Below are 19,371 nucleotides of genomic sequence, written 5' to 3' on the forward strand. Positions count from 1 at the left end.
GCATTGATTAAATATGTCTGTGGAAGTCGTCAAAATTGCTTGAAGCCTTGTTATGCTTTTGAGATGCTTTGCATACTGATTTTATTTTAAATATTAGGCAAAATATATAGATAGGGTAAGATGTCAGGAGATAAAACATTCAAGAATTAAATTTTAAAGTGCATACAAAAATGAGTATAAGTGGAATCTTAGAAACAATTTAGAAGATGTTTTGGAAAGAAGAAAGAAATTGGTGATTTAAATTTTTTTTCTTTGAAGCATTAGATGCAATTTTGATATGCTTAACATAAGCATTTTTCAAGTAAGGGACCAATGTCTTGTGGGTGAAAGAATTATGAGGGAGTTTAAGGCACAAATTCAGTCTCTTCCTGGAGATGTTTCTATGTGTCACCAAGAATAGTGATTGCACTACTACTTATAGGTAAAAGAAAACAAAATGTAAGAACACTTCATTTATAATTGATGTTTTTGTTGTTGAAGTGAAATTCACTTACCATAAAAGTAAATACTAAAAACGTATTCAGGGCCAGCCATTTTGGCTCATGCTTTGATGATCCACCCATGAATCAAGAGATCTCTTGTTCAATTGCAGGTATGGACACTTGTCAGGGTAGGGACGTGGATACCCAGTAGGGGACATGCAGGAGGCATCCAATCAGAGGGAGTTGAAACAGATATTAAAAATAATACTAAGTCCTGTTCCTAATTTTCTTTGTCAAGAAAATGTTTTGTTACTTGAGCATTACTAAAAGAGAAAGGGTTATTTGGAAAAGAGGCAAGTATTAAATATCCATCTATGAATTTTTTGGATAAGATGAATACTTTGAATTTTTCAAAGTTAGTTCATAAGTGTTATTTTTATTTGAAAAAAATAGAATTTTAATGTTTAAATTTAATGTCTGTGTTGTTAGAATTTTCCGAGTAAAATTTTCACAAAATGATTTTACTGCAGACTTTATCATCAGAGGAATTTTTTAGATGGTGAAATATACTGTGGGCCTAAATTTTCACTCTGGGTCTTTGAACATAAATGCATACAGGATTAATCAATATGTGATTTTTCCATAGCTTGCTGGACTGTTTCCCAGTTAGGTAGGCTAAATAAATTTACATATTCCTCTCTGAATACAAAAAGTGAAAGTAATTTGAGAAACTTCCAAGAAGGCTGCACAAGAAATGTTCACCCATTTCCTGTGACATTTTGTATGTCTTTATCCTATAAAGGAGATGTATCCATAGGGAGAAAAATCATATATGGAATGATATAAAAGTGTGAAGAAACCTAAAATTAACCATCTGTTATTGAAATTGAATAAGCACATTTCTGAAGTGGGAATAAAGGGATTAAACAAAATTTTTCACTTAAACTAAACCAGGTAACTTTCCTGAGTAGATATCTCAATGAAATGAAATCTAGTGTCCCTAGATTGGAAATTGTATTAGATTTAGAACCAATCATTTGCTCCTTCTTCAATTGTTTTAAAATTAGTGTAGCTCAAAGGGTTTAATTGTATGCTCTTAGCAATATCAAGTTATCTTGAAGGGTTATGATATTTTCCATGTATTTATGTGACGATCATGAGGAGGAATACTTTTTTAAAAACTCACTTCTTCATGGAGTGTTGAGTGCATAAATATTTATAAACAAATCTTCCAAAATGCATTTAGAAAATCAACACAACATTTTGTGGTTTCTTCAAAGTATTTTTAAAGGAACAGTATAAGTGAAATTCATGGGAAAATTTGGATACTGGAAAATCAAATGTGTAAGAAATTTAAAATCTAGCATATTAGGTTGAAACATACATGAGTAAAAATGAAAAGATGAACGGAAAGAGCAAGGTAATAAGTTTGGATTCAGAAGGTGATGTAAAGTACAACACTGGAAATATCGTCGGTACTGTTGTCGTAAGTATGTATGGTGCCAGATGGATATTTCACATGTCGGGGAATCACTATGTAAAGTATAAGGTTGTCTGACCAGTATGCCAACCTCCTGAAAGTAATCCATAATAATACTGAAGAGAAACACTAGGAATTCTGTGATAAAATAAATAGGGAAAACAGAACCAATATCCCAGAGTGCACATCTTAATCAAATGAGTAGCCATGTTTAACAGTTTGAGATTCTTAAGAATGTAGATTTATCCTGGAAGAGGAAGGAGTACTTCCTCTGCGTTAACGTTGTTGCAGCTGAACAATGGGAACACTTGAAAGTTTCATTAATTGAGCTTCTTACCCTGGCAATTTGCTCTCTATAGCCACACAGCCAGTGGTCATGGCTCTCCTGATATACTTACCTGGGACAAGGAATTCTGCACATTTGGAAGAGATACTTATAATATACCCAAGTGTTAAAATATCATGTATGTGTCTGGCCCTCACTCTACCTATCTCACTTTGTTTTTAATCACTGAAAAGATTCATTGAACTGACACTTTCTCCAGGAAACTGTCCATGATTGTTACAGCTCCAAAGATGCATATAGTAACTGCCACCCTTATATGGCTGAAAAAGGAAAAAAAGTACTGAGAGTGATGTGAACAAGAATATGAAGTTTGCTCATCTCATCAGATTCTCGTGACCTGTTTACCCAGGACAAAGAATTCTGCACTTGTGAGCAACAGCACCTATTGGGCATCCCTTTGCACACAGCTCTTTCTGCTTCTGCATATAAGATACCAAAACCTCCTCGACACTCAGACTTGGAGCTGGTAATGCTTCCCCACTTTTGCCATCCCTGGTGTTACACCTAGCCCTAGAAGCAACTTTCACACCTCCAACCACCCACCAACCTGTGCACGAATTCTCATCAGAGCCAGCATTGTAAACAACTTCTCTCAGTGAACCTGAGATTTCCTTGATTCTTGAACACAGTATCCTTCAAAGTGCACCTAAAATGCCATCATTCTAAAAAGTCAAATATATCTTTGCCGCTCTTTCATCAATTGAACATATCTTGACAGCCTCACTGCATGTCACATACGACATGAGCCCTTGGTGAAGAACAAAGTGGAAGCTGGGAGAGCTAACATTCTGGTGAATTTGTAATTAGCATTTATCACAATCTGAGGACCCCTCTTTGAATTACTAAACCATCAATACAAATCTTCAGACTAATCTAATCAAGTACTGTATGGAGCTTGGCAGCGACAGAGAGGACATAGAGGAGGAGAGGTGAAAAGATGCCAACTAGTTGCACAAAGCTGAATTTCGAAGTAAGTGGGACAACGTTTTCTCACCTGGAAACACTGAGACATGGACCGATACAGAGTGTAACACATTGTAATCAAAGAATCAAGATGAGTCAGGAAGTCTGGAACATTGCAGAAGCAATGCTGTTCAGGAAGTGCAAGTGAAGGAGAATGACATACTATGTTCTCTGTGTGTTCTTTGATCTTTGGGTAAGATAAGTGAAGAAAATCAAACTGCAGGCACCAAAACAGCAGTCTTAACTTCTTCAACTGGTTCTTTGACCACAACCTGGCAGGATCTGGCAGGATCGCTGAGGTAAGGACTCGGTGCCTAATGCCGTAAGAGAGCTTGGTGTGTTCCCCAGCATCTGGGCTTTCTAACCAGATGCCTGCTATGTTGTCACAAGACGTGACTCCACGATAGATCAGCAGTGAGGACGTGTGGCCCAACCGCTTGAAGTACTATGTGAGGAGGTCAGCACCAGGAAAGGGCACCTAGAGGAGCACAGGTGAGTAGACACGCCTGGGCACACGCGGGTGCGTTTCAGGAGCAGGCAGAGTTAGGGCAGGGTGGGAAGTGCACCTGGTCCGCACTGGAGGTGCTCCGGGCCTTTCAGTTAGAGATGGAGCCGGTGAACTTGGAAGCCAGCAGGGCCTTGTGTCGGCTCAAGCACAAGACGTGGCAGAGGCGCCGTCCCTATTTAGAACTGAGGAGCACCACCATTCAGCGCATCCCCGGATTCTGGGCCAAAGCTGTATCCTTGATGGTAGACGCGCGGGACCACAGTGTGCCCGCCCCATGAAGGAGAGAGCCACCAGCGGGGAGAGGTAGTTCAGCAAGGAAATAGACACACGGCAGACAGTGTCGCGGCAGTGACCACAGTCTGATGCAAAAGCTCGGAGACGCCCTTTGAACACGCAGCTCCCACCGAAACCCTTCCTGGGGGTCCAGGGCCGCAGCCACAGGTCAGAATCAAGCCCAGAAGAACGGCCAGAGTTGTCTGCAGGCAGCTCTCGGGCCCGCAGGTCCTTCTCAGAGTCTTGCCAAGCCCAAGGGGGTCTCTGGGTCGGAGTAATGAGACATAGGCAGGAATGCGTGATGTGCAGAATTAGAGATGTCCTGTGGAGCCCTGAGCGGGCAAGGATGCAGGGCAGATCAAAGTGTGTCAGGAAGCAGAGTCAGCCTGAGTGGGGGCAGACACGTGCGGGCCTCAAGAGCCTTTGTGCTCCTAGGTCCTGTTTCGGGGATGGACGTGGGGGCCTTGCCAGAGGATAGAGGGATCGGGCCAAGCCAGGTGCTTGTATAGATGCGCAGCATGTGCTAGTTGTTTGTCGTCCAGCTTGCAGCGTGCAGGCTCCTTGACCCACAGCAGTTCGTGAACCACCCGGAATTGTCAGCCATGATGAGTGACCAAGACGAAGCCATGCTCAGCCACATGATCAATTTGAAGGTGAGCCTGCACAGACCAAGGCTAGGGAGGTAGGGGGCTTGGGAAAGTGACCTATCCCTGCCGGCAGGGAGGAGGTGGGTGTCTCCTACAGGAGACGTCTTCCCCCGCGCCCCTCCCTCCACCCACCCTTGTTCTATACAGGTGGAGGACGTGAGGCAGGCCAGCGAGGGCTGCAAGATGATGCTGTTCTTTCGCAGCAACCCCTACTTCCGCAACAGTGTGATCGTGAAGGAGTATGTCGTCAGCATCACAGGTGAGTGGAGGCTCCCCGCACGGGCGGCAGCAGGAGGCGGTTAGAAGTTGACAGGCAGTGCGCCCCTGTCCCCATACTCCTCGTGCTGCAGGATACCGGGCGTCCCATTCCACTGCCATTCATTGGCACCGGCATTATGAAAGACAGGCCTACAGACGCAGGCACCAGAACAGCAGCCTTAACTTCTTCAACTGGTTCTCTGACCACAACCTGGCCGGATCTGGCCGGATCGCTGAGGTAAGGACTCGGTGCCTAATGCCGTAAGAGAGCTTGGTGTGTTCCCCAGCGTCTGGGCTTTGTAACCAGATGCCTGCCCTGTCGTGCCGAGACGTGACTCCCCCGATAGATCATCAGTGAGGACGTGTGGCCCAACCACCTGAAGTACTATGTGAGGAGGTCGGCACCAGGAGAGGGCACGTAGAGGAGCACAGGTGAGGAGAGGCGCGCTGGGCACTCGCGGGTGGGTTGCCAGGTAACTGGGATGTTGTTTTGCCACATGGACTCCCTGTGGCTGGGAAGACTACAGCCCGGGAGGCCCGGTCGTCCGGGCATCGGGATGAGACAGGAAGTCCGGAGCACTGCAGTGCCAACTCTGTTCCGGCCGGGGAGGCTGAGGGAGGGTGTGGGAGTGTGCCTGTCCACCACCACTCAGAATCAAAGCAGGTGCATTGTCCCGCTCCTCCGAACCCGCTCTCCTGGCCACCAACCCCAACCTCGGCCTGCCCCACCCTTCCTTAACGGGACTGTCCCACCGTGTTCTTCCTACATCCCTTCGCACAATTGCCGGGCGATATTCTTCTTGCGAAGCCTGAGGCTTCTCTGCCACCACGTCCCTCTGTTGGTCCTCAGAGCCGTCATGTATGTCCTCAGGTGTCTCCTTCTTCCTACGCGGGGCATCCTGAGAACGCTGTCCGTGACAGAGGGCTTGTGGTGGGACTTGTTGAACATGGGGCTGGGGGAAGCTGAAGAGAAGCGATCCCAGTGGTACAGTGACCCCCTTGGCGGGGGAGGCCGTCGAGCCATTGTTCAGTACTCTGGCAGTGCTCAGAGGAGGCGATACGTACGAGGTTTGCGTGTTCAGGGCACCTCCCAAAGTGTGAGATACCTAGGAGGGACCGTCACTTGATTTCCAAACCCAAGTAGTGCACGGAAGGAGCTTTTGCAGATACAAATGTGTTTTCAATCAAACACCATTTTCCTGCACGTGAAACAGGTGCAGAAACAGCCTCCGGAAAGGCATTGACACCTAGAGCCACGCGGAGCGGGCAATGAAAGGGATGGAAAAAGCAAGCTCATCAACTGTATTTGTCCGTGTGTATTTGTTCCTTGGGCAAGATAAATGAAGAGCATCAAGCTGTGTGTGTCTGTGTGCTGTCCGTGGCTTGGTTTGGGCCTCTCCGTTGCCTGCCTGGGAATGTCCAGTCCCTCTGCGGTCTGGGCTTGCACAGTTGCGGAAGTGTGTTTAAGTGTTTCTAGGGGTGGGTGGGTGGCGGCGTGAGAGGGCAGAATTCTTCCCTGGTGGCTCAGGCTGGGGAGGAGGAAGAACTAGGAGAAAGTCCACTGCATAGGGTCTTCCCGTTTTCCCGAGGGAGATAAGGTAGTTCAAGGAAAAGGCTTTTGGAGCAAGGGCCTCAAGGTCCAGTGCTGGGACCTACAGGAAGATAGACTTGCTAGCACCCTCCCTGTGGGCAGTCGGGGCTCACACCTTGACGGCAGGCAACCAGGTGGGAGGCTTCACAGTTCCGCTCACAGTGGAACCAAATGCCCTCCCTAGAAGCCTGAGCACAGTGTATTTGGCCGTGAGGACCTCCCCGTGCGCCGTAGGATTCGGATCCACGTTCGGCGGGTGGGCGGATAGGGTGCATGCAGGGACTCTGGGCAAGGGAGGCAAGCCATGTGGGAAGTGGGTCAGTATAGTATGCTCAATGGGGGATGAATCCGACGCTGGAAGGGTGAATGGCCAAGGGGACGAGGAGAAGCAGAGTGCCTGCGCCCTAGGTGTCACACACAGCGCCCCCGCACACTGAGCCACACGTGCGCGCGCACACAGACACAGGCGCGCACACACGGAGGCACAAGCATGGACACGAAGTTGTGTTGGGCAGTCTCTGGCCCGTGATGCCCACAGTCGGTACATCTTGCCCATTTGGGGGCCCTTTTACATTTCCGCGCACGGAAATGGCCTCCTGCAAGCAGGAGGGTTGCTTTGCCGCGTCTTTGGGTGCAGGCCTTCTTCTGCAACCCAGTAATCCTGAAGCAATATCAAGTCACCCTTCTTTCTGGCCGCTGAGACCCAAGGCGTGGATGGGGGAGAGAGTAGGACTGAGGGAAAGAGAGAGGGCAAGAGCCATGGGAAACGCAAAAGGACCGTTCCAGTGACAGAAGGAGCCCGTTTCTATGCCGCGCTGGTCCTGTGAACTCAAGTCGACCAGAACGGGGGCTCCAGTCCCCTCCAGGCACAGGCCTTCCCTTGGGCTGTAGCTTCACTCTCAGATATCCCATATCCCGGGATAACCTCTCCTGCCCGCCGTGTTTGTCCCCGTGGCTTTTACGAGGGCTCCCTGTGATGCAGTGGGAACCAAATTCTGCAGGGGGAAGTGTGATTAGACTTGAGAAGGAGCCCAGCAGGCAGAGATCGCCGTGGATGCCAAGACAGGAGCTGGGCGTCCTGACGAACGCTTGGCTCCGGGTGCGAGGCCCAAATGGCACGGCGCGCGTGAGGGCGGGGGCTTCGCAGGGTTGCTCCCAGGGTGGTCTCACTGATGGGACGGCGGGCGTCCGGCGCGCCCAGCCCCCGAGGCGCGAGGGGCGTGTCCAGCGGCGACTTCCTTTCTCCGCGTCCACGTGACCGGAGGTTAGGCAGGCGCCCCCTGGGACGCCGCTTGGCGGGACAACGACCCCCGAGGCGGACACGGCAAGGTGGTGCGCTCGGCAGGGGTGGGGGTGCTGAGGCTCGGCAGTCCCGGGGCTTGCGGCAGCTGCTTCCTCACACCACGGGGCTGAGGGCCAGCGCCCGGAAGGGAGTGAGGCTGCGTTGGGAGACAGCCGGGCTCCTGAGACCGCCTGTGTGGTCTCGCGGCGGCTCGGGGGCCTTCGGGAGCTAGGGCCCCTCAGGCCACCCGGCGCAGCAGGGGCCCTTGACTCGGGCCGGTGGCGGTTGGGCGTCCCAGGACGCTATTATGTTCAGTTTGGTGCAGGAAGCTGATGACGCCCAGGAGGTAAGGGCAGAGGCGGTCCTGAGAGTGGAGGTGGTGCCGGCGATGTCGGACGTCACGGAGGTGGTGGCGTTTGTGAGTGGGGACGAGAGGTTGGCGGCAGGCCAGGAGCTTTGTCCGCATCCTGGGTTGGTGAGAGAGGAGGGGGTGCTGGCTGAGGAGCAGATCGTGCGGGACGACCAGAGTGCCCTGCAGCAGTGGGCAGAGTGTGTGGAGCCACGGGCAGAGGGTGTGGAGCCCCGGGAAGGGGAGGAGGGGGGCCTGCAGGGTGAGTTGGTGGCACAGGAGCAGGATGTGGTGCAGTGGGAGGGCGTCGTGCAGGCGGTGTGGACGGTGGCAGGGTATGACTTGTTTCTGGCCCTGGATGAGGTCTTCCCAGATCTGGAGGTGGGGAGGCTCGAGGAGGTGAAGAGCGAAGAGCTGTTGGTGGAGGAAGAGGATCATGAGTTTGTGGAAGGGCCAGACGGGGAGAAAGAGTGGCAGGAGGAGGAGGAAGAAGAGTGGCAGGAGGAGGAGGAGGACGAGGAGAAGCAACAGGAGGAGGAGGAGGGGGAAGAGGAGGTGGACGAGGGGGAGGATGACATGGAGGAGGCAGAGGGCAAGGCGGAGGAGGATGAGGACGAGGAGGAGGACGAGGAGGGCTTGATTGAGCAGGAAATCATTGGCCTTGTGCAGTATGTCCTGGTGGGTCAGGATATCTTGCAGCTAGTGGAGGTGGTGGCTGAGGCTGAGCCAGAGTTAGAGGGAGAAGCAGAAGCAAAAGCTCCAGCAGAGGAGCCAGGGGAGCAGGAGCAGGCAGAGTCAGGGCAGGATAGGAAGTGCACCAGGTCCCCACTGGAGGAGCTCCAGGCCCTTCAGTTAGAGATGGAGCCCTTGAACTTGGAAGCCAGCAGGGCCTTCTGTCGGCTCAAGCGCAAGACATGGCAGAGGCGCCGTCCCTATTTAGAACTGAGGAGCACCACCATTCAGAGCATCCCCGGATTCTGGGCCAAAGCTGTATCCTTGATGGTAGACGCGCGGGCCCACAGTGTGCCCGCCCCAGTGAAGGAGAGAGCCACCAGCGGGGAGAGGTAGTTCAGCAAGGAAATAGACACACGGCAGTCAGTGTCGCGGCAGTGACCACAGTCTGATGCAAAAGCTTGGAGACGCCCTTTGAACACGCAGCTCCCACCGAAACCCTTCCCGGGGGTCCAGGGGCACAGCCGCAAGTCAGAATCAAGCCCAGAAGAACGGCCGTTGTCTGCAGGCAGCTCTCGGGCCCGCAGGTCCTTCTCAGAGTCTTGCCAAGCCGAAGGGGGTCTCTGGGTCGGAGTAATGAGACATAGGCAGGAATGTGTGATGTGCAGAATTAGAGATGTCCTGTGGAGCCCTGAGCGGGCAAGGATGCAGGGCAGATCAAAGTGTGTCAGGAAGCAGAGTCAGCCTGAGTGGGGGCAGACACGTGCGGGCCTCAAGAGCCTTTGTGCTCCTAGGTCCTGTTTCGGGGATGGACGTGGGGGCCTTGCCAGAGGATAGAGGGATCGGGCCAAGCCAGGTGCTTGTATAGATGCGCAGCATGTGCTAGTTGTTTGTCGTCCAGCTTGCAGCGTGAAGGCTCCTTGACCCACAGCAGTTCGTGAACCACCCGGAATTGTCAGCCATGATGAGTGACCAAGACGAAGCCATGCTCAGCCACATGATCAATTTGAAGGTGAGCCTGCACAGACCAAGGCTAGGGAGGTAGGGGGCTTGGGAAAGTGACCTATCCCTGCTGGCAGGGAGGAGGTGGGTGTCTCCTACAGGAGACGTCTTCCCCTGCGCCCCTCCCCCCACCCACCCTTGTTCTATACAGGTGGAGGACGTGAGGCAGGCCAGCGAGGGCTGCAAGATGATGCTGTTCTTTCGCAGCAACACCTACTTCCGCAACAGTGTGATCGTGAAGGAGTATGTCGTCAGCATCACAGGTGAGTGGAGGCTCCCCGCACGGGCGGCAGCAGGAGGCGGTTAGAAGTTGACAGGCAGTGCGCCCCTGTCCCCATACTCCTCGTGCTGCAGGATACCGGGCGTCCCATTCCACTGCCATTCATTGGCACCGGCATTATGAAAGACAGGCCTACAGACGCAGGCACCAGAACAGCAGCCTTAACTTCTTCAACTGGTTCTCTGACCACAACCTGGCCGGATCTGGCCGGATCGCTGAGGTAAGGACTCGGTGCCTAATGCCGTAAGAGAGCTTGGTGTGTTCCCCAGCGTCTGGGCTTTGTAACCAGATGCCTGCCCTGTCGTGACGAGACGTGACTCCCCCGATAGATCATCAGTGAGGACGTGTGGCGCAACCCCCTGAAGTACTATGTGAGGAGGTCGGCACCAGGAGAGGGCACGTAGAGGAGCACAGGTGAGGAGAGGCGCGCTGGGCACTCGCGGGTGGGTTGCCAGGTAACTGGGATGTTGTTTTGCCACATGGACTCCCTGTGGCTGGGAAGACTACAGCCCGGGAGGCCCGGTCGTCCGGGCATCGGGATAAGACAGGAAGTCCGGAGCACTGCAGTGCCAACTCTGTTCCGGCCGGGGAGGCTGAGGGAGGGTGTGGGAGTGTGCCTGTCCACCACCACTCAGAATCAAAGCAGGTGCATTGTCCCGCTCCTCCGAACCCGCTCTCCTGGCCACCAACCCCAACCTCGGCCTGCCCCACCCTTCCTTAACGGGACTGTCCCACCGTGTTCTTCCTACATCCCTTCCCACAATTGCCGGGTGATATTCTTCTTGCGAAGCCTGAGGCTTCTCTGCCACCACGTCCCTCTGTTGGTCCTCAGAGCCGTCATGTATGTCCTCAGGTGTCTCCTTCTTCCTACGCGGGGCATCCTGAGAGCGCTGTCCGTGACAGAGGGCTTGTGGTGGGACTTGTTGAACATGGGGCTGGGGGAAACTGACGAGAAGCGATCCCAGTGGTACAGTGACCCCCTTCGCGGGGGAGGCCGTCGAGCCATTGTTCAGTACTCTGGCAGTGCTCAGGGGAGGCGATACGTACGAGTTTTGCGTGTTCAGGGCACCTCCCAAAGTGTGAGATACCTAGGAGGGACCGTCACTCGATTTCCAAACCCAGGTAGTGCACGGAAGGAGCTTTTGCAGATACAAATGTGTTTTCAATCAAACACCATTTTCCTGCACGTGAAACAGGTGCAGAAACAGCCTCCGGGAAGGCATTGACACCTAGAGCCACGCGGAGAGGAGAATGAAAGGGATGGAAAAAGCAAGCTCATCAACTGTGTTTGTCCGTGTGTATTTGTTCCTTGGGCAAGATAAATGAAGAGCATCAAGCTGTGTGTGTCTGTGTGCTGTCCGTGGCTTGGTTTGGGCCTCTCCGTTGCCTGCCTGGGAATGTCCAGTCCCTCTGCGGCCTGGGCTTGCACAGTTGGGGAAGTGTGTTTAAGTGTTTCTAGGGGTGGGTGGGTGAGTGGGTGGCGGCGTGAGAGGGCAGAATTCTTCCCTGGTGGCGCAGGCTGGGGAGGAGGAAGAACTGGGAGAAAGTCCACTGCATAGGGTCTTCCCGTTTTCCCGAGGAAGATAAGGTACTTCAAAGAAAAGGCTTTTGGAGCAAGGGCCTCAAGGTCCAGTGCTGGGACCTACGGGAAGATAGATTAGCTAGCACCCTCCCTGTGGGCAGTCGGGGCTCACACCTTGAGGGCAGGCAACCAGGTGGGAGGCTTCACAGTTCCGCTCACAGTGGAACCAAACCCCTCCCTAGAAGCCTGAGCACAGTGTATTTGGCCGTGAGGACCTCCCCGTGCGCCGTAGGATTCGGATCCACGTTTCGCGAGTGGGTGGATAGGGTGCATGCAGGGACTCTGGGCAAGGGAGGCAAGCCATGTGGGAAGTGGGTCAGTATAGTATGCTCAATTGGGGATGAATCCGACGCTGGAAGGGTGAGTGGCCAAGGGGACGAGGAGAAGCAGAGTGCCTGCGCCCTAGGTGTCACACACAGCGCCCCCGCACACTGAGCCACTCTTGCGCGCGCACACAGACACAGGCGCGCACACACGGAGGCACAGGCATGGACACGAAGTTGTGTTGGGCAGTCTCTGGCCCGTGATGCCCACAGTCGGTACATCTTGCCCATTTGGGGGCCCTTTTACATTTCCGCGCACGGAAATGGCCTCCTGCAAGCAGGAGGGTTGCTTTGCCGCGTCTTTGGGTGCAGGCCTTCTTCTGCAACCCAGTAATCCTGAAGCAATATCAAGTCACCCTTCTTTCTGGCCGCTGAGACCCAAGGCGTGGATGGGGGAGAGAGTAGGACTGAGGGAAAGAGAGAGGGCAAGAGCCATGGGAAACGCAAAAGGACCGTTCCAGTGACAGAAGGAGCCCGTTTCTAGGCCGCGCTGGTCCTGTGAACTCAAGTCGACCAGAACGGGGGCTCCAGTCCCCTCCAGGCACAGGCCTTCCCTTGGGCTGTAGCTTCACTCTCAGATATCCCATATCCCGGGATAACCTCTCTTGCCCGCCGTGTTTGTCCCCGTGGCTTTTACGAGGGCTCCCTGTGATGCAGTGGGAACCAAATTCTGCAGGGGGAAGTGTGATTAGACTTGAGAAGGAGCCCAGCAGGCAGAGATCGCCGTGGATGCCAAGACAGGAGCTGGGCGTCCTGACGAACGCTTGGCTCCGGGTGCGAGGCCCAAATGGCACGGCGCGCGTGAGGGCGGGGGCTTCGCAGGGTTGCTCCCAGGGTGGTCTCGCTGATGGGACGGCGGGCGTCCGGCGCGACCAGCCCCCCGAGGCGCGAGGGGCGTGTCCAGCGGCGACTTCCTTTCTCCGCGTCCACGTGACCGGAGGTTAGGCAGGCGCCCCCTGGGACGCCGCTTGGCGGGACAACGACCCCCGAGGCGGACACGGCAAGGTGGTGCGCTCGGCAGGGGTGGGGGTGCTGAGGCTCGGCAGTCCCGGGGCTTGCGGCAGCTGCTTCCTCACACCACGGGGCTGAGGGCCAGCGCCCGGAAGGGAGTGAGGCTGCGTTGGGAGACAGCCGGGCTCCTGAGACCGCCTGTGTGGTCTCGCTGCGGCTCGGGGGCCTTCGGGAGCTAGGGACCCTCAGGCCACCCGGCGCAGCAGGGGCCCTTGACTCGGGCCGGTGGCGGTTGGGCGTCCCAGGACGCTATTATGTTCAGTTTGGTGCAGGAAGCTGATGACGCCCAGGAGGTAAGGGCAGAGGCGGTCCTTAGAGTGGAGGTGGTGCCGGCGATGTCGGACGTCACGGAGGTGGTGGCGTTTGTGAGTGGGGACGAGAGGTTGGCGGCAGGCCAGGAGCTTTGTCCGCATCCTGGGTTGGTGAGAGAGGAGGGGGTGCTGGCTGAGGAGCAGATCGTGCGGGACGACCAGAGTGCCCTGCAGCAGTGGGCAGAGGGTGTGGAGCCCCGGGAAGGGGAGGAGGGGGACCTGCAGGGTGAGTTGGTGGCACAGGAGCAGGACGTGGTGCAGTGGGAGGGCGTCGTGCAGGCGGTGAGGACGGTGGCAGGGTATGACTTGTTTCTGGCCGTGGATGAGCTCTTCCCAGATCTGGAGGTGGGGAGGCACGAGGAGGTGATGAGCGAAGAGCTGTTGGTGGAGGAAGAGGATCATGAGTTTGTGCAAGGGCCAGACGAAGAGGAAGAGTGGCAGGAGGAGGAGGAGGAAGAGTGGCAGGAGGAGGAGGAGGAAGAGTGGCAGGAGGAGGAGGACGAGGAGGAGGAGCAGCAACTGGAGGAGGAGGAGGAGGAGGATGAGGAGGAGGACGATATGGAGGAGTTGGAGGACGAGGAGGAGCAGCAACTGGAGGAGGAGGAGGAGGACGTGGAGGAGGACGATATGGAGGAGGTTGAGGATGAGACCGAGCAGGGGGAGGAGGAGGCGGAGGAGGAGGCCGAGGAGGGGTTGATTGAGCAGGAAATCAGTGGCCTGGAGCAGTATGTCCTGGAGTGGAAGGACATCTTGCAGCCAGTGGAGGTGGTGGGTGAGGCTGAGCAAGAGTTAGAGGGAGAAGCAGAAGCAAAAGCTCCAGCAGAGGAGCCAGGGGAGCAGGAGCAGGCAGAGTCAGGGCAGGGTGGCAAGTGCACCTGGTCCCCACTGGAGGTGCTCCGGGCCCTTCAGTTAGAGATGGAGCCGGTGAACTTGGAAGCCAGCAGGGCCTTCTGTCGGCTCAAGCGCAAGACATGGCAGAGGCGCCGTCCCTATTTAGAACTGAGGAGCACCACCATTCAGCGCATCCCCGGATTCTGGGCCAAAGCTGTATCCTTGATGGTAGACGCGGGGGACCACAGTGTGCCCGCCCCAGTGAAGGAGAGAGCCACCAGCGGGGAGAGGTAGTTCAGCAAGGAAATAGACACACGGCAGTCAGTGTCGCGGCAGTGACCACAGTCTGATGCAAAAGCTCGGAGACGCCCTTTGAACACGCAGCTCCCACCGAAACCCTTCCTGGGGGTCCAGGGCCGCAGCCGCAGGTCAGAATCAAGCCCAGAAGAACGGCCAGAGTTGTCTGCAGGCAGCTCTTGGGCCCGCAGGTCCTTCTCAGAGTCTTGCACGGCCGAGGCCGTCTCTGGGTCCGAGTCCTGAGACATTGTCAGGAATGTGTGATGTGCAGAAATAGGGATGTCCTGTGGAGCCCTGAGCGGGCAAGGATGCAGGGCAGATCAAAGTGTGTCAGGAAGCGGAGTCAGCCAGAGTGGGGGCAGACACGAGCGGGCCTCAAGAGCCTTTGTGCTCCAATGGCCTGCTTCGGGCGGGGATGGACGTGGGGGCCTTGCCAGAGGATAGAGGGATCGGGCCAAGCCAGGTGCTTGTGTAGATGCGCTGCATGTGCTAGTTGGTTGTCGTCCAGCTTGCAGCGTGCAGGCTCCTTGACCCACAGCAGTTTGCGAACCACCCGGAATTGTCAGCCATGATGAGTGACCAAGACGAAGCCATGCTCAGCCACATGACCAATTTGAAGGTGAGCCTGCACAGACCAGGGCTAGGGAGATAGGGGGCTTGGGAAAGTGACCTATACCTGCCGGCAGGGAGGCGGTGGTTGTCTCCTACAGGAGACGTCTTCCCCCCCGCCCCTTCCCCCACCCACCCTTGTTCTACACAGGTGGAGGACGTGAAACAGGCCAGCGAGGGCTGCAAGATGATGCTGTTCTTTCGCAGCAACCCCTACTTCCGCAACAGTGTGATCGTGAAGGAGTATGTCGTCAGCATCACAGGTGAGTGGAGGCTCCCCGCACGGGCGGCAGCAGGAGGCGGTTAGAAGTTGACAGGCAGTGCGCCCCTGTCCCCATACTCCTCGTGCTGCAGGATACCGGGCGTCCCATTCCACTGCCATTCATTGGCACCGGCATTATGAAAGACAGGCCTACAGACGCAGGCACCAGAACAGCAGCCTTAACTTCTTCAACTGGTTCTCTGACCACAACCTGGCCGGATCTGGCCGGATCGCTGAGGTAAGGACTCGGTGCCTAATGCCGTAAGAGAGCTTGGTGTGTTCCCCAGCGTCTGGGCTTTGTAACCAGATGCCTGCCCTGTCGTGCCGAGACGTGACTCCCCCGATAGATCATCAGTGAGGACGTGTGGCCCAACCCCCTGAAGTACTATGTGAGGAGGTCGGCACCAGGAGAGGGCACGTACAGGAGCACAGGTGAGGGGACGCGCGCTGGGCACAACGCGCGCAGGGCACACGCCAGGTAACTGGGATGTTGTTGTGTCACATGGACACCCTGAGGCTGGGAAGACTACAGCCCCGGAGGCCCGGTCGTGCGGGCATCGGGATGATCCAGGAAGTCCGGAGCACTGCAGTGCCAACTCTGTTCCGGCCGGGGAGGCTGAGCGAGGGTGTGGGAGTGTGCCTGTCCACCACCACTCAGAATCAAAGCAGGTGCATTGTCCCGCTCCTCCGAACCCGCTCTCCTGGCCACCAACCCCAACCTCGGCCTGCCCCACCCTTCCTTAACGGGACTGTCCCACCGTGTTCTTCCTACATCCCTTCGCACAATTGCCGGGAGATATTCTTCTTGCGAAGCCTGAGGCTTCTCTGCCACCGCGTCCCTCTGTTGGTCCTCAGAGCCGTCATGTATGTCCTCAGGTGTCTCCTTCTTCCTACGCGGGACATCCTGAGAGCGCTGTCCGTGACAGAGGGCTTGTGGTGGGACTTGTTGAACATGGGGCTGGGGAAAACTGACGAGAAGCGATCCCAGTGGTACAGTGACCCACTTGGCGGGGGAGGCCGTCGAGCCATTGTTCAGTACTCTGGCAGTGCTCAGAGGAGGCGATACGTACGAGGTTTGCGTGTTCAGGGCACCTCCCAAAGTGTGAGATACCTAGGAGGGACCGTCACTCGATTTCCAAACCCAGGTAGTGCACGGAAGGAGCTTTTGCAGATACAAATGTGTTTTCAATCAAACACCATTTTCCTGCACGTGAAACAGGTGCAGAAACAGCCTCCGGGAAGGCATTGACACCTAGAGCCACGCGGAGCGGGGAATGAAAGGGATGGAAAAAGCAAGCTCATCAACTGTGTTTGTCCGTGTGTATTTGTTCCTTGGGCAAGATAAATGAAGAGCATCAAGCTGTGTGTGTCTGTGTGCTGTCCGTGGCTTGGTTTGGGCCTCTCCGTTGCCTGCCTGGGAATGTCCAGTCCCTCTGCGGCCTGGGCTTGCACAGTTGCGGAAGTGTGTTTAAGTGTTTCTAGGGGTGGGTGGGTGAGTGGGTGGCGGCGTGAGAGGGCAGAATTCTTCCCTGGTGGCGCAGGCTGGGGAGGAGGAAGAACTGGGAGAAAGTCCACTGCATAGGGTCTTCCCGTTTTCCCGAGGAAGATAAGGTACTTCAAAGAAAAGGCTTTTGGAGCAAGGGCCTCAAGGTCCAGTGCTGGGACCTACGGGAAGATAGATTAGCTAGCACCCTCCCTGTGGGCAGTCGGGGCTCACACCTTGAGGGCAGGCAACCAGGTGGGAGGCTTCACAGTTCCGCTCACAGTGGAACCAAATGCCCTCCCTAGAAGCCTGAGCACAGTGTATTTGGCCGTGAGGACCTCCCCGTGCGCCGTAGGATTCGGATCCACGTTTCGCGAGTGGGTGGATAGGGTGCATGCAGGGACTCTGGGCAAGGGAGGCAAGCCATGTGGGAAGTGGGTCAGTATAGTATGCTCAATTGGGGATGAATCCGACGCTGGAAGGGTGAGTGGCCAAGGGGACGAGGAGAAGCAGAGTGCCTGCGCCCTAGGTGTCACACACAGCGCCCCCGCACACTGAGCCACTCGTGCGCGCGCACACAGACACAGGCGCGCACACACGGAGGCACAGGCATGGACACGAAGTTGTGTTGGGCAGTCTCTGGCCCGTGATGCCCACAGTCAGTACATGTGGCCCATTTGGGGGCCCTTCTACATTTGCTCACATGGAAATGGCCTCCTCCAAGCAGGAGGGTTGCTTTGCCGCGTCTTTGGGTGCAGGCCTTCTTCTGCAACCCAGTAATCCTGAAGCAATATCAAGTCACCCTTCTTTCTGGCCGCTGAGACCCAAGGCGTGGATGGGCGAGAGAGTGGGACTGAGGGAAAGAGAGAGGGCAAGAGCCATGGGAAACGCAAAAGGACCGTTCCAGTGACAGAAGGAGCCCGTTTCTAGGCCGCGCTGGTCCTGTGAACTCAAGTCGACCAGAACGGGGGCTCCAGTCCCCTCCAGGCACAGGCCTTCCCTTTGGCTGTAGCTTCAATCTCAGATATCCCATATCCCGGGATAACCTCTCCTGCCCGCCGTGTTTGTCCCCGTGGCTTTTACGAGGGCTCCCTGTGATGCAGTGGGAACCAAATTCTGCAGGGGGAAGTGTGATTGGACTTGAGAAGGAGCCCAGCAGGCAGAGATCGCCAGGACAGCCGTGGATGCCAAGACAGGAGCCGGGCGTCCTGACGAACGCTTGGCTCCGGGTGCGAGGCCCAAAAGTCACGTCGCGCGTGAGGCGGGGGCTTCGCAGGGTTGCTCCCACGGTGGTCTCGCTGATGGGACCGCAGGCGTCCGGCGCGCCCAGCCCCCCGAGGCGCGAGGGGCGTGGCCAGCGGCGACTTCCTTTCTCCGGGTCCACGTGACCGGAGGTTAGGCAGGCGCCCCCTGGGACGCCGCTTGGCGGGACAACGACCCCCGAGGCGGACACGGCAAGGTGGTGCGCTCGGCAGGGGTGGGGGTGCTGAGGCTCGGCAGTCCCGGGGCTTGCGGCAGCTGCTTCCTCACACCACGGGGCTGAGGGCCAGCGCCCGGAAGGGAGTGAGGCTGCGTTGGGAGACAGCCGGGCTCCTGAGACCGCCTGTGTGGTCTCGCTGCGGCTCGGGGGCCTTCGGGAGCTAGGGCCCCTCAGGCCACCCGGTGCAGCAGGGGCCCTTGACTCGGGCCGGTGGCGGTTGGGCGTCCCAGGACGCTATTATGTTCAGTTTGGTGCAGGAAGCTGATGACGCCCAGGAGGTAAGGGCAGAGGCGGTCCTGAGAGTGGAGGTGGTCCCGGCCATGGCGGACGTCACGCAGGTGGAGGCGTTTGTGAGTGGGGACGAGACGTTGGCGGCAGGCCAGGAACTTTGTCCGCACCCTGACTTGGGGAGAGAGGAGGGGGTGCTGGCTGAGGAGCAGATCGTGCGGAACGACCAGAGTGCCCTGCAGCAGTGGGCAGAGGGTGTGGAGCCCCGGGAAGGGGAGGAGGGGGACCTGCAGGGTGAGTTGGTGGCACCGGAGCAGGACGTGGTGCAGTGGGCGGGCGTCGTGCAGGCGGTGAGGACGGTGGCAGGGTATGACTTGTTTCTGGCCGTGGATGAGCTCTTCCCAGATCTGGAGGTGGGGAGGCACGAGGAGGTGATGAGCGAAGAGCTGTTGGTGGAGGAAGAGGATCATGAGTTTGTGCAAGGGCCAGACGAGGAGGAAGAGTGGCAGGAGGAGGAGGAGGAAGAGTGGCAGGAGGAGGAGGAGGAAGAGTGGCAGGAGGAGGAGGACGAGGAGGAGGAGCAGCAACTGGAGGAGGAGGAGGAGGAGGACGAGGAGGAGGACGATATGGAGGAGTTGGAGGACCAGGAGGAGGAGCAGCAACTGGAGGAGGAGGAGGAGGACGTGGAGGAGGACGATATGGAGGAGGTTGAGGATGAGACCGAGCAGGGGGAGGAGGAGGCGGAGGAGGAGGCCGAGGAGGGGTTGATTGAGCAGGAAATCAGTGGCCTGGAGCAGTATGTCCTGGAGGGCAAGGACATCTTGCAGCCAGTGGAGGTGGTGGGTGAGGCTGAGCAAGAGTTAGAGGGAGAAGCAGAAGCA

At 56.0% G+C, this 19,371-nt stretch overlaps 1 protein-coding gene across 1 annotated transcript; it reads left to right on the top strand.

Moving 5' to 3' along the window:
- Positions 1–1,824: 1,824 nt before the first annotated feature.
- LOC308551992 (testis-specific Y-encoded protein 2-like) lies at positions 1,825–15,680 on the top strand (the record flags this gene model as incomplete). The annotated part of the gene is made up of 4 exons (XM_081126936.1): positions 1,825–1,908; positions 15,189–15,300; positions 15,392–15,537; positions 15,636–15,680. The coding sequence occupies 4 exons, from the start codon at positions 1,825–1,827 to the stop codon at positions 15,678–15,680; spliced, it is 387 nt and encodes a 128-aa protein (XP_080983062.1).
- Between the last annotated feature and the right edge of the window lie 3,691 nt (positions 15,681–19,371).

The sequence above is a fragment of the Miniopterus schreibersii genome, assembly GCF_964146895.1.
Source record: "Miniopterus schreibersii genome assembly, chromosome: Y".
In the NCBI taxonomy this organism is placed as follows: domain Eukaryota; kingdom Metazoa; phylum Chordata; class Mammalia; order Chiroptera; family Miniopteridae; genus Miniopterus; species Miniopterus schreibersii.